At 39.1% G+C, this 13,352-nt stretch overlaps 1 protein-coding gene and 1 pseudogene across 1 annotated transcript; both read left to right on the top strand.

Moving 5' to 3' along the window:
• The first annotated feature begins 3,224 nt into the window (after positions 1-3,224).
• On the top strand, positions 3,225-9,675 carry LOC143861197 (ELMO/CED-12 family protein). The gene is made up of 9 exons (XM_077372129.1): positions 3,225-3,547; positions 6,053-6,162; positions 6,560-6,628; positions 7,277-7,392; positions 7,499-7,553; positions 8,680-8,800; positions 8,933-8,980; positions 9,098-9,192; positions 9,291-9,675. The coding sequence occupies exons 1-9, from the start codon at positions 3,280-3,282 to the stop codon at positions 9,387-9,389; spliced, it is 981 nt and encodes a 326-aa protein (XP_077228244.1). The 5' UTR covers positions 3,225-3,279; the 3' UTR covers positions 9,390-9,675.
• A 591-nt stretch (positions 9,676-10,266) lies between these two features.
• On the top strand, positions 10,267-12,056 carry LOC143861023 (pentatricopeptide repeat-containing protein At5g56310 pseudogene; annotated as a pseudogene).
• Positions 12,057-13,352: the final 1,296 nt, after the last annotated feature.

Here is a 13,352-nt window from a genome sequence, read left to right as displayed (position 1 = left end):
ACTTCATATGGTGGGGCAGAAGCATAACATTTTATAAGCATGCCGTAGTAAGGGTGGGGCCCACCATTTTTTACATATGTTTTGATGTGGTGGGGCCACCATCTCCACCCAAACCCATGCATAGGGTGGGGCCAGCATATTACACCACATGTTTTTTATGGGATGGGGCCTACCATTTTACAACAGGTTTTGTTGGGTGGGTCCAACATCTCTACCCAAACCTACGCATATGGTGGAGCCCACCATTTTACCCCTAATGTTATTGCTGAGGTGGGTCCACCATCTCTACCTAACATATGCATTAGGGTGAGGCCACCATCTTTCACCACATATTTTGATGGTGTGGGCCTATCATTTTACACCCATGCATGCATACTGCGAATGCTGGCTTATACCCGGCCATTCATAAGGAATATTTTGTAATGAGCGGAGACTGAGAGTGTAACCTAACAAATCCACACATGCCATATGGCATGGGATGGTAGTTTTGCCATTTCAAGGAGAAAAAAGCCAAAAATCAAGTGAAAGATTGCTATGTTAAGAGGCTATTTGTTAGGTTCCGCTCTAGGTCCCAGCACCCCCAACTCGGTTTTCGTTTCCATATCATTATTCTTTTGTAACAGAATTATAGTAGGTGTAAGGTCATGCTTGGCAGCCATGAAAGATTTTTCCATGGAATATTAGTTTATCAAGTGGTGTGGAAGGGGGAGAATTGTGAGGGCATGAAGAAAATGCATGAACGAAATTCTCTACTCAAAATAGAGTTTTTGTTTTGTGGGCTCCCACGATCTGGCCCCCACTCTCTCGGAGATGGTTCATTTATTGGCTTTTCTTTATTTCTATCTATTATTATTTTTTCTTAGAGGCCTTTGGCTCCTTTTCTTTTGAAGGGCAATCTGTCCGTTAATAAACATTGACGGAAGGATGGCCTTTCCCAAGAAATTCCAAACAAAATCTCGTGGGGTTTGACTAGAGTCGATGAAGGACCTAGGGCCACGCGCACTCGTGGCTTTGAAATCACAATATGTGTTTCCATTGATCGGTTTCATTACCTAGTTGCAACTAACAAAGGTGTTAGGCACCATTCTAGCTCGATATGTACCGGTCTTTAAATCAAAGCCTTGTTTCACGCCTTGGAATATTTGTTTAATCATGCTATTTTAAAATCATTTATATTTAAAACCTAATTTGTCCAAATTAATTTAGTTGTATAAGCAGGAAAAGCCTCAAAGTTTAGAGCTCATCACCCTAAGCACCGTGGCTCTTTATCATGGATTTAAAGAGAATGAAGTTTCTTGAACTGTGAATTAAATCTTTGGCGTTGATTCTGTGGGGCGTCACTCTGACTCATCGGTTTCTTCATCGTGTTTTTGGCTATCAATTCTTTCAGGGAGGCAGAGACCTTTTTTCAGGGTTTTTGGATCTTTACCTGGGTCTTTGGGCAAGAAGTTGGTGGTAGAAATTCTTCTCTTTCGAATGCACAGGGCCTAGGGCATTTTGTTGGGGTTCCACGCAAAAAGCAAATAATCCCACACTGGATAAGTGAAATAGACGGGGATGGATTATATGGGAATGGGCACCCTCCCTCTTGTTGGAGAATTCCAGAGTACTATTTGTGATAGAAAACAGAAGCTAAATACTGTTGCTTGAAGGCGTGATATCACTTTCCTTAAGTTTGGAGGCTCACCATTGGTTGTCATAATATCTAACGAGCTTGTAGGAAAGTCTAAGTGTTTGGCATGTCCTATCCTCTCTATTGGGCCCCTCTCTCTCTCGTGAGCCTTAATAGAGAAGTAAATTTTCTGTGAATGTAAGGCATTACCTTATTCTTACTCTTGTCATTTTTTTGTTTTTATCTAAACTTCACTTGTACTGAAAGTTTTCTCTTTTGTGCTATTGTATCCAACTTAAGGCAGAACTTTCTTGTCGCTATTATTAGCCACACATGATTCTGTTCTAGAAATAGGAACATTAGTTTTTTTCTCTGTCAGTTGCTAGACATGTTTCTAATTCTTTAGAATTGAAAATAAAAAAACAAAATCAAGAATCAAAATAAAAATAAAATAGAATAAGAATCATAGCTTAACAATGCCTTCTATGGTCATAAAAACCACATTCTCTTTCCATGAATTATTATGCATTATCTACATGGGAATGATATTTCCACTCCCTTTCCTAACATTTCTTCACCCTTTTTCTTGTCCTTTTAAAGAATTACTTTTTTTTTTTCAGGAAACACAGACAAAAGAAAATGGAAATACAATCATTGTAAAGAATGGATGAACAAAAGTGCAGAAATGCTGGAAAAGGGAATGACATTTCTACCCCTATTTTTCTCAACATTTCTACCACTCTTGTTTGTCCTTCCGAAAATGACATCTTTTTCAAGAAAAGACAAACAAAAGATGGTGAATACAATAACTTTTAGGAAAGAACAAACAGAATATATGGTAATGCTAGGGGTGCAACTGGGGTTGGGTTGAGGCCAACCAGAACCCAACGTGCCAACCCGAGATAGCATTCCTTCAACCCTAACCCGACCCAACCCGAGCCTTGGATTGAGATGGTCAACCCTAACCCAACCTGCCTCCAAATCGGGTTGGGTTGAGTCAGGTTGGGTTCGGCTTCATCTAGGGCCAAATAAGAAAATACAAGAAAAAAACATAATCCTAAGAAAATCATCATAAAATTAGAGGACGGAGGTTAGGTCGTGTCGGGTTGCCAAAGCCTCACACCCTAACCCAACCTGAAATTAAATCGGCTTGGCTTTTCCCAACCCCAACCCCTAACCCAACCCAACCCAACCCGAGAAAATGCCAACCCAACTCGAATCGGGTTGAGTCCGACCCAAGTTGCACCACTAGGTAATGCCCAAAAAGGGGGTGGAAATATCCTTCCCTAGTAGGGTTACAAATAAGCCGAAGTAGAGAAGCAAAACGAGTAGGAAAGTAAAGAGAAAGGGAAATGATTTTTTCGCCCCCCCTCTCCACAGGATTATACGCCCCCTGGTCACGTGAATTTCGCCAGACTAACGCTTTTTGACGTCAAATCGCTTGATATGTGGGGCGCATAATCCTACAAAAGGGGTGAAAAAATCATGGCCCAAGGGAAATTGTCTATCTAACGGAGGGTCGTGATCTTTCAGGCTGAAATTCTGAACCAGACCGACGTCCAAATTCTGAACCAGACCCACAATTGTCCAAACGTGTATACAAATTACAATTGACGTTTGGAAGAAAGAAAAATAAATTCAAGGGTAGTTACGTCATTTAAATTTCTATGTTTAAAAACCAAAGTCCTCCTCTCTCTCTCGGCGAAAAGCCGCAAACAAAACGACGAACGTGTGTTTCTTTCTTAGTTTTTTTTCTCTCTCCCGCTACTACTCTCTCTCTAATAAGAAGAAGAAGAAGAAGAAGAAGAAGAAGAAGAAGAAAAGTAGTAGTAAAAATGAGCGTGGAGAGAATGCAGGGAAGCTCTGTAGGAATACGATCTCTTTCTTCCTCCTCTTCTTTTCCCACCAGATTCCAATACAGCTCTGCTTCTTCAGGTATTATTTTTCTCTCTTTGATTTTTCTCAATTTCTTTTCTTCTTTTTTCCGCATCAGATTTCGTTTTTTATGTTGATAGTTTTCTTTGACCTAGACTGATTCTTCTCTCAAAATTTTCCTTGATTTCTACTGATTAAGAAATAAGAATCCGATGATCTCGATCTTTTGATCGATGAAATAATTTTTCCATCTTTTTTAATAATTTCTTCTTTTTTTTTTTCAATTTTCTTGTAATATTCAAGGAAATTTCTGTGTAAAAATGAATAAAATGGAATTTTTAGGTGCGATGCGATGATTATGGAGTGCGAAATGTATTGATGAGATTTCAGTTTTTTCTTTCTTTTTCTTTCTTGATTCTCTTCTCTGAAAAGGGGAAAAGAGGAAAGACGCGTGAGTGCGTGACAGAGACATCATCTATCCTGCACGCACCGAATCGCGCGCGTCACACCATATCCGGGATAATTTAGGAAAGAGGAGGCAATTAAAGAGAGAAAGAGAATCCTTATATTGGTAATATTGGAAAGAAAAGTCAGTAAAAGAGAGAATACGAAAAAAGATTTTTAGGGAGATCAGATGTTCTTGCAAATGGGCGATAGATGGGTTTTTCATTTTCCAATTCTACCCTTGATTTATATTAGTTTATCAAATGTACCCTTAGTCTATTTATTTTGTTCCTCTTATTCGAGGGCCGGTCCTTGGACTAATCTGGACACATGGTGAATTTATTATCACAGAAAATTACACAAAAAGACACGCGCTTGTTTAATTAGGTTTCTCGTCCCAAATAGTCGATATAAGTTTGCCATTTGTAGCAAATTAGAATTATGTCTGTCCTTTGTACAAAAAGTAGGGGTATTTTTGTCACTGAGAAATATCTATTAAATGTCCATTGCACATGTCCGGCAAGATAAAGGTTTGTTAGGAACTTCCCCAAGATGGTTGCTGTCCTCTTTGCTGGCCTCTAATTTTTGTTTAAGGTACCCACGATAGCCAAGACCCATTTATATGGAAAATAAAATTCTAGGGTCTGGTATTTTATTTTATTTTGAAAACAAACAATATTTACGATTTGGAAAATAATCATAGAAAATGAGGTACCAAACATTGAAAATATCATTTTTCATAAATTTTCCAATAAAAAATGTCCCTATATGCGAACAGCCCCTGCTAACTCATTGACTCGGTGAAAATCTATAGGGTGAACTCTTATTTCTAATACTTAATACAAAAATTCAGTGTCATAAGATATAAGAGTATTTTCTTAGGAAACCATGTTCAAAATACTTGTAGGCGAACATTAATGTTGTTCAAAGTACATACTATATGTTTTTTAATCTCTTCGGTAGAATCTATTGTAGTGGTCCCAATAGCCATGGAGTCTGGTGTGACCACGATAGTGTGTGACAATGATAGTGACACTAATGGAAGACGCAGGCAATGGACATAGTAGGAGGTGGTTGTGTTTTCTTCTTGCCAAACAGATAGGTATAAACCTAGTGGCACTACTAGTGGCACTATAATGTGAGCTATGCATGAAAAAAACGTTGGATGAAGAAAGTACAATGTGACTAATGGTAAGAGGCGAGGATCATGGACAACATTAATCTGATAATTAATACTTTCTAATGCTTGATAAAAAATGTGGCCACTAACAATATTAACTATTAGAGCTCCAATAGTATTATATTTTACATGTGCATAATAAACAAATATCAATGTACACAATATTTTATCATCAGCCCAATCAGGACTTAACCTGACTCTTTTATCAAGGTTGATGGCCCTGGCTGCCCTTTCGGAGGAATGCTAAAGTGAAGGGTGCCCTTCCCAAAACCCAGCCGCAAGGGCGCCCCATCCTAGTATCCACTTCACCCAACTTAATTTATCATTCCTCTAATTTTGCATTTTCAGTGCCTCTTTGAATGCGATTGGATGAATTGAATCCAACGAGGCACCCTCTCAGCCGATTTTTTGCCTTCTTTTTCAACAATGTGCTTTTCTCTAACAGAAGTGTCCTAACTTTTGATAAAATGACAAGCAGAGCCTTGCTAGGAACCTCGACACAAGCTGTCTTTAGGACATTTCCCCAAAATCCCACCAATTGAACAATCTTAACTGTATGATTTGGGGACCTATCGAATGTGGTTTTATTGGCAACTCTGTTTGCAAGCCATAGGTGGGACAGCCATGGGCCCTCCAAAATGAACATTTTGGATCACTTTGTTTTGAAATTTGGCTTCAAGAGACTTACTGGAATTCCTCTTTAATTTGCCAAAATTAGATATGTTACTTTTGGAGCTGAATTGAGGCGAATAGCAGAAGTCTTCAAATGGTGCCCCCATGAACCTAAACTAACGAGTATCAAACATAACACCTACAGTGACGTGCTTGTTTTAGAGTATAGACTTTAGAGACCATTTTTGAGTTCTTTGACTTGTGATTGAAAACTTTGCTTTTGTTGTTGTATGATGAAAAGACGAATTCCATTCTCCGTGTCTGTGCAGATCATGCAAGGTGTGGGTCGCCCACGTGGATGGGAAAGGGTCTTTCTTGCGTCTGCATTAAGCGAAAAGGACCTTACGAAAGGATTTCTAACCATTTGACACCCTTACAGGTAGCTTTCTCTGATTATTGAGCTATGATAATACCAGCATTTTAGGATTTTGAAAATATCATTTCACAGGGTTACATCATGTTCTCCATTTTGATTACTCACATCATCAGATTTCTTTCATATGTTCTCGTCTTTTTTCATGCTGTCTTTCATGTGTGCGGTTTTAAATACCTTGGGGGCATGGGCATGAAAACCAATGTTTTCTATTTATACAAAACTATCCAAGTGATAAATTCATATTGCACGGTCTTTAATTTGCCTTCTAAGTCCTAGAATTCTGAAGAGACATTACTACCTGGGTTGATCTTTGACATGTCATTTGCCTGATGAATTTCAGATTGTCCCTTATTTGTTAAAATTGTAGTCCACAATTCTTTGTGTATGTGAAATATTGCAGGAAGAAAGGTTGCAAAGATTGAGGCTCCGTACAAAGGCTTACTTTGATTCTTCTAGGCCAGATCACCAGGTGCACTTAGTTTAATGAATCTTAATGTGCAATTATCTTGACTTCAGATATGGTGTTAGAAAACTATGATGCAAGCAGTGTCATAGGCCCACACAATCTTTAAGAAGAGAATTTAGGATGTTTTTTCTTCTATACATGGTCTTCATAAAAAGTGATGCTTCGTAAAAAGTGATGCTTTTTCTAAAGATACTACCTAATATTTGAAGTGCAAGAAGATAACACCATTGAATTGCGAAGTAAGAAACTGGTGCCATTATGGAGTAGATCCTAACTTCCTGCTCTAAGTTAGTGCTGGAACATAGTGGTTTTTTTTAGTATTACTTCAAGACTACGTTAAGTAACTCCCAGAAGATTACTTCAAATAACTCACTAATAAACATGCGGTGTTACAGTTTAGCACACATCGGTGACCACATGAAATGTTGTGCTTTTAATTTTTAGAGAAATGATAAATGCGCCCTTTTCATCACATGGGACACCCAGCAGCAGTGTACGTGGCAATCAAATCCGTTGAATCCTTCTGACGTGAAGTACATCAGCCCCTCTGCAGTCATTGATACACTGCTGGTGGGTGTCTTAAGTGATGAAAAGGGGTCATTTCCCAATTTTTATTATCAACAACTTATGTAACCCTCCTCATTCTGACAGGAAGCTTTGAGAGCTCTTTGGTATGCTACGTACCCTGACCAGGAACTCCATAGTTTGATATCTGAACAATGGAAGGAAATGGGATGGCAGGGAAGAGACCCATCAACTGATTTCAGGTTTTTTTATCGCTCATCCAGTTCTGAGTTCTCATTTTCTATAGTCAATTGGTGGTGTTTTTGGCAGTATTTATTTGTTGATTGAGTAATCTTTCATGATGAATAGGGGAGCTGGATTCATTTCTTTGGAGAACTTGCTCTTCTTCGCAAAGACATTCTCTGTAAGATCTTTCCCTGTTACCTGTAACTTTTTTAGATTGCTTGCAATTTCTTTCAACTAGGCTAATGTACTTTGCCTACCTAGTTACTTTTGATCATAGTTACTAGAAACTTCCTAATTGGATGGGAAGATCGCTTCCTCGGAAACTCTCTTCAGAAGCTACTACTCTTAATTAAGAGGAAACAAGTTGGAAGCCACAGAGAAACGCCGAGTTGTTCTCGCTTCTCAAATTTTGGGGAAGCGGGGGTTTCTCAGTCGCTTCCTACTTGTTTCCTCTTAACTCTTAATTAAGAGTACGCTTCCTATTTATGTGATTTTTCTTCTTAAAAGAATATTTTCTCCTTTGATAATGTTGAAGGAGTGTAATTAAAAAAAGAGGTATGCTAAACTCAAGGGCGCTCTTAAATGCACAATGGTGACATGCAGCCAATGGGGGCGCCCTTTCAGCCCATTTTTTGCAAGGGCGCCCCTGAGTTTAGGATTCCTCTTTTTAAAAAAATAGTACATATAAAACTTGAAAACTCATCTTAAGTTTCAAGTGAAAATTATGTGGATCTTTTCCCAAAAACTTAATATTAAATATAAATGAATAAAACATGTGAAACTATAAATTTCTATAACTTGTGATTCTAATTAGTCACGAAGTCTTCTTTTCTACATGCGACTTCTTTTCTACATGTAATCCTTACATATGTTAACCCTTTCTGCCTAACCTGCTACAATCCTACTCTTTTTATGTACTTCTTGTTCGCGTACAATGAGGTTATCTCATGATTCATGTTGACTTTCAATGAAGATTTTCACAAATTTTCTATTTATTTTCTTTAGAGCTTTTCGCTTTTCGCTTCCCGCATTTTCTCTTTTCTAAACACCTTGCTTCCCGCATCGCTTCTCGCAGTCTTGTTTCCCACTGTGGCAACCATGCTCTTGATTGTCAAGAATAATGTATGTTCCTTGATCATTTATATGAGAAGTTGTGATTTGAGAGGTCGATATATGCACCCACTTGTTTGATATTGGCACCCCTTTATTTTACACTTATCATTTGCCGGTAACCTTCTAAGTTTATTCGTCAAAGAAGCTTATTAATTGGAAAAGTTGTTTGAACAAATTCATCTTTATGGCAGATATCTTTCCAACAACTACTGAATAAGCAGGGAGGAAAGCGAGCTACTTGGGAGTATCCATTTGCCGTTGCTGGTGTAAATATCACATTCATGATCATGCAAATGCTAGATCTAAATTCCTGTAAGAATCTGATCAATAGCCTCTGCATATTATAATTGTTATTAGATAATTGAACATTTAAACCTATAAGAAATTGAACCGCTATCTGGTTGAGGAACTCTTACTAATGTAGGATGGCTTATCCATCTGCAGTGAAGCCAAGGACATTTACTAGAACAGTTTTCATCCAGATGCTGTCAGGTGAGCTTCTAACTGTATCTGATCGAAGCAGTCAATTGCAAAAGCATTCTTAAATTGAAAAAAGAATCTGAAATTTCCATTACGCCTTTCTAATTTTATGGTGATCTGCGCTCTCAGAGAATGAGTGGGCATTCGATTTGCTTTACTGTGTGGCTTTCATGGTAATGGACAAACAGTGGCTGGAGAAGAACGCCTCGTACATGGAATTCAATGTAGAAACATCCCATCCTCATAACATGTTTCAATGTAGAAATTTGATTTGTTTTATACTTCATCTGGTGTTGATCAGTTGAATTTGATTTGTATATAGGAAATTTTGAAATCCACTCGAGCTCAACTGGAGAGAGAACTTTTACTGGATGACGTCCTTCGGATCGAAGACATGCCATCTTACGCTCTTCTCGTTTAGTGATCATCAGCAGAAAAGTGGTTGCCAATATCGATATTATCCCCAGAGATCGATATTATCTCAGAGATTTGAATCTCTCTCTCTTTCTCTCTCTCGTCATGTTAATTGTAACTGGAGGTGGTAACTTTGATGAGTTATCACTGTTTCTCCTCAGGTAATTGTCACAAGATAAACAATGATTTTTTAACGTGCTAAACCCCAAATTAGGGAAAGATTCACGATCAAATACTGGCAAAGAAAATTTCAATGCCAATAATTAAGAAAGAAGTATAATCTGCTATGACTATGAGTGGGTATAATGTCCTCTTGACACTAGTCCCTCCAAAGACTCCAAAACACTCTTCTTTTTTCTTTCTCCTTTTCTAACACCTGGGTCTGTTTGGATACAAGTTGCGTAGGAGTAAAATGACGTCATTTTCTAAGTAAAGAAAAGGTAGACCGGACGCCCTCACGGTTATTAGCTAAGTGGAAAGAGCACACTCCTGATAATTGCGCTGTGGTGCCTCATAGCCATATAGATAGTTCAGTGTGCATATCAGCTAAGGCACGTTATCATGGTGTACTCCTCTTGTTTGAACTAGAGTTTGTAACCAAACTCCTCCTCACTGGGATAGATGGGAGAGTAAAAATGACATCATTTCCTCCCCTTTGCAAGGGAAACACGATTTGGGTGAAAATAGGAGATAAGTTAAAGCCCAAAAAGGCTAACGGCCTTGACAAGTTTTTAAGTCAATGGAAGGAAAGGGCCCATACCACTTGCCGGCCCATTCAACCCATCCCAAAGGCTCCTTATGGGTGAAAGGCAAATGATATATATTCACCCCCTTTTCTCCCCCCCCCCCCCCCCCCCGCCATCTCATCTAGTGTATTGGTGACTACAAGGGGGTGGCCCAGGGAAGAAAGTGAGACGAATATATCACTTCCCAAAACGATGGCCCCATTAGTGGGTCCCACCAAAAATACTACTAACCATGAGAGAGAGGGGCATTGGTATTTCACTGAACTCTCCAACGGCTAATTTATGCCTCTCAAATGCTCAAACCAAAACCCTGCCTATTCCCACATTCCCTCTCTTTCCTCTCTCCATTCCACACTCTTCTAAACCCAAATCCTCCCCAAACCATACCAAGAAAACCACAATCTCTCTCTTATCTTGCAGATCAATGCACTTCCATGAAACATCTCAAACAAATCCATGCCCAGATGATCATCTCCGCTCGCATCCACGACAACTACGCCGCTAGCCGTATAATGTCCTTCTGTGCTCTCTCCATTTATGGTGATCTCAATTATGCCCTAAAGCTCTTCCACAACACCCACGACCCAAATTCTTTCATGTGGAATACCATCATTAGAGCCCATTCTAACAGCCCAAATCCTTCAAATGCAATCTATCTCTACATAAAAATGCAAAGACAGGGCGTTCTACCTGGTAAACACACCTTTCCTTTCCTCCTCAAGGCATGTACTGGTGATCACTCTGGTTTTTGGGGTAAACAAGTCCACACCCATGTTGTGAAAAATGGGCTTGATGTAGATTTGTATGTGGTCAATGGTTTAATTCGTTTTTATGGCTGTTGTGGTAATATTCTCGATGCCCGCCAATCGTTCGATGAAAGTCTTGACAAGAATTTGATAATTTGGACCACTATGGTTAGTGGGTATGCCCAAAATTTTTGTTCAAATGAAGCTTTAATGTTGTTTGATCAAATGATTGGCGAGGGGCTTGAACCGAATAGTGCGACTCTGGCCTCTGTTCTCTCTGCGTGTGCTAGGTCAGGGGGTTTGGATTTGGGTGAAAGGATTCATGTTTTTTTAGAGGAAAAGGGAATTGAAGTGGGAGTTATTCTTGGCACTGCTTTAGTAGATATGTATGCAAAGAATGGTGCGATTTCAATGGCCCGAAACTTGTTTGATAAAATGCCTGAGAGAAACACCGCGACTTGGAATGCGATGATATGTGGGCTAGCAATGCATGGTCATGCTAAGGGCGCGCTTGAGCTCTTTCAAGAATTGAAGAGAGGGGAAGTTGTGCCAAATGATATCACTTTTGTTGGGGTTTTATCGGCTTGTTGCCATGCTGGTTTGCTTGAAGCTGGTTGTGCAATTTTTGATTCAATGAATAGGGAATATGGTATTGAGCCTAAGATTGAGCATTATGGATGCATGGTTGATCTTCTCGGGCGTAGTGGGAGACTACAAGAGGCTGAGGAGTTGATTAAAGGGATGAAGTGGAAAGCTGATGTGGTGGTTTTGGGCGCTTTATTGGTGGCTTGTAAGAATTATGGGAATATTGAGATTGCGGAAAGAATGGTGAAGGCGATTCTTGATTTAGAGCCCCGTAATCATGGTGTTTATGTTGTATTGTCTAATCTGTATGCAGAGGCAGGCAGGTGGGATGATGTTATGAGGGTGAGGAAGCTGATGAGAGATGGGGGTTTAGAAAAGATACCAGGATGGAGTGTTGTAGATGGCGATAGGTAATCTGTACATGCTGTCTCTTTGGAGACCCTTTATAGTTGGAAGAACAGAGATGACTTTTGTAGTACTAGCAAACTGAGAATTGGTAAGTTGTTATTGGTGCCAAATTTTATTTATTTATTATCATTTCAAATTGCTTTTGAGTTTTGCCTTTGAAATTTAGAGACTCGATAATATTTTCTTTTTCTTCCTTGCATATTGCTATATTTGATTGAGCATCGCCTCATTTGCTGAGCAAGCATCTGGATTAATTTCAATTGTTCTAGAAGAGGAGTTCATTGTTGTATAATTCAAGTAGTGTAAAAGAATAAGAGGTAAACAGGAATGGTTTTTTTTGCCTGTTGAGGATTTTTCGTAAGCGCCGTGTAACATTGTGAAACCATTGATTGCCTTCTTCACATGCCAAAGATACTATCTTACACATTGTGGATACACCAAACGGTATGAACTATGAAACAGATGTCAAGATGGAGCATACTTGTTTATGTTTACTAGGTAAGCAAAACTTCATTGAAAAGAAAAACTAAAATACAAAAAGGGAGATGAGGCAGATCCGAAACAGCTAAACCAAGAGGCCAAGATTACAAACCTGCCACAGACATGAACTGAAGGTTAGATGATGTGAGCATTCTTATGGTACTGAAATCGGATTTGTATATATCAGGATGATATGCTGCTTGGAGTAGCAGTGTTAACTGAATTAAGGGGAGGGATAGATGAAAAATCTTTCATTAGACGGACGGTTCATTTGGATGATCATGCGATTTGGAAGGATTATTTGTTGGGATCAATCTCCAAGCTGTGGGTGATGATGCCATTCGGAAACCTTTTTTTCTCTATCTACATCTCAGCGCTCGAGCACCCATTATCTTCACACACTGTTGGTCTGTTTGAATTTGAAACGGTGTCGGCACTGAGTGGTAGGGGTGCAAGGCCTAATCCATCATCATTAGCATGGATAACTATGCACACAGAGAAGTTGGCTAAATAATCAGCAGCTCTGTTTTTCATCTTCTATGGAACTGAGGCTTTTAGTAGGGAACAACCTCATTGTAACACTACAAAATAATGTTCCCCACTTTTCAATTAGAAATTCATTATCAACCCAATGATTGAGTCTTTTGCTTCTTCAGGCTCTTCTCATCAATATTCTGACTCTTCGCCAATCCTTATTAAGAGTCCTTATGAGAGGGAGTTATCTTCTCTCCTTATCCCACAAACACCTTGTTTAACAGCCCTTAAAGCATTCTTAGGTGGGATTTACATAAGTAGTCTCCCTAAATTTATTAACCACCTAGTGGCTCACTGCCCTCTAATGGTGCTTTGGAATCATAATTTTTAGAAACATGATTTGACACGGTGCTCCTAGTATTTACAATATTGCATTATTATATTATATTCTACAAGTAGTAAGCAAGCTATCTCCTGCTGAAATGGTTGTAAAGCTCTCCAACTCAATTGCGTCAATGTCTTCTGCAAGTA

This window comes from Tasmannia lanceolata, unplaced genomic scaffold (assembly GCF_043159265.1).
Source record: "Tasmannia lanceolata isolate RefF3 unplaced genomic scaffold, GAP_Taslan_0.1 ptg000037l, whole genome shotgun sequence".
Classification (NCBI taxonomy): domain Eukaryota; kingdom Viridiplantae; phylum Streptophyta; class Magnoliopsida; order Canellales; family Winteraceae; genus Tasmannia; species Tasmannia lanceolata.
This window is presented reverse-complemented; position numbering and strand designations above follow the sequence as displayed.

Bases quoted from the DNA above. Each gene is read 5' to 3' on its own strand.
- LOC143861197 (XM_077372129.1), top strand. From the start codon at position 3,280: ATGTTTAAAAACCAAAGTCCTCCTCTCTCTCTCGGCGAAAAGCCGCAA. The intron at 6,629-7,276 runs GTGCACTTAGTT...TCATTCTGACAG, and splicing joins CTTCTAGGCCAGATCACCAG to GAAGCTTTGAGAGCTCTTTG. The intron at 7,554-8,679 runs GTAAGATCTTTC...TCTTTATGGCAG, and splicing joins TCTTCGCAAAGACATTCTCT to ATATCTTTCCAACAACTACT.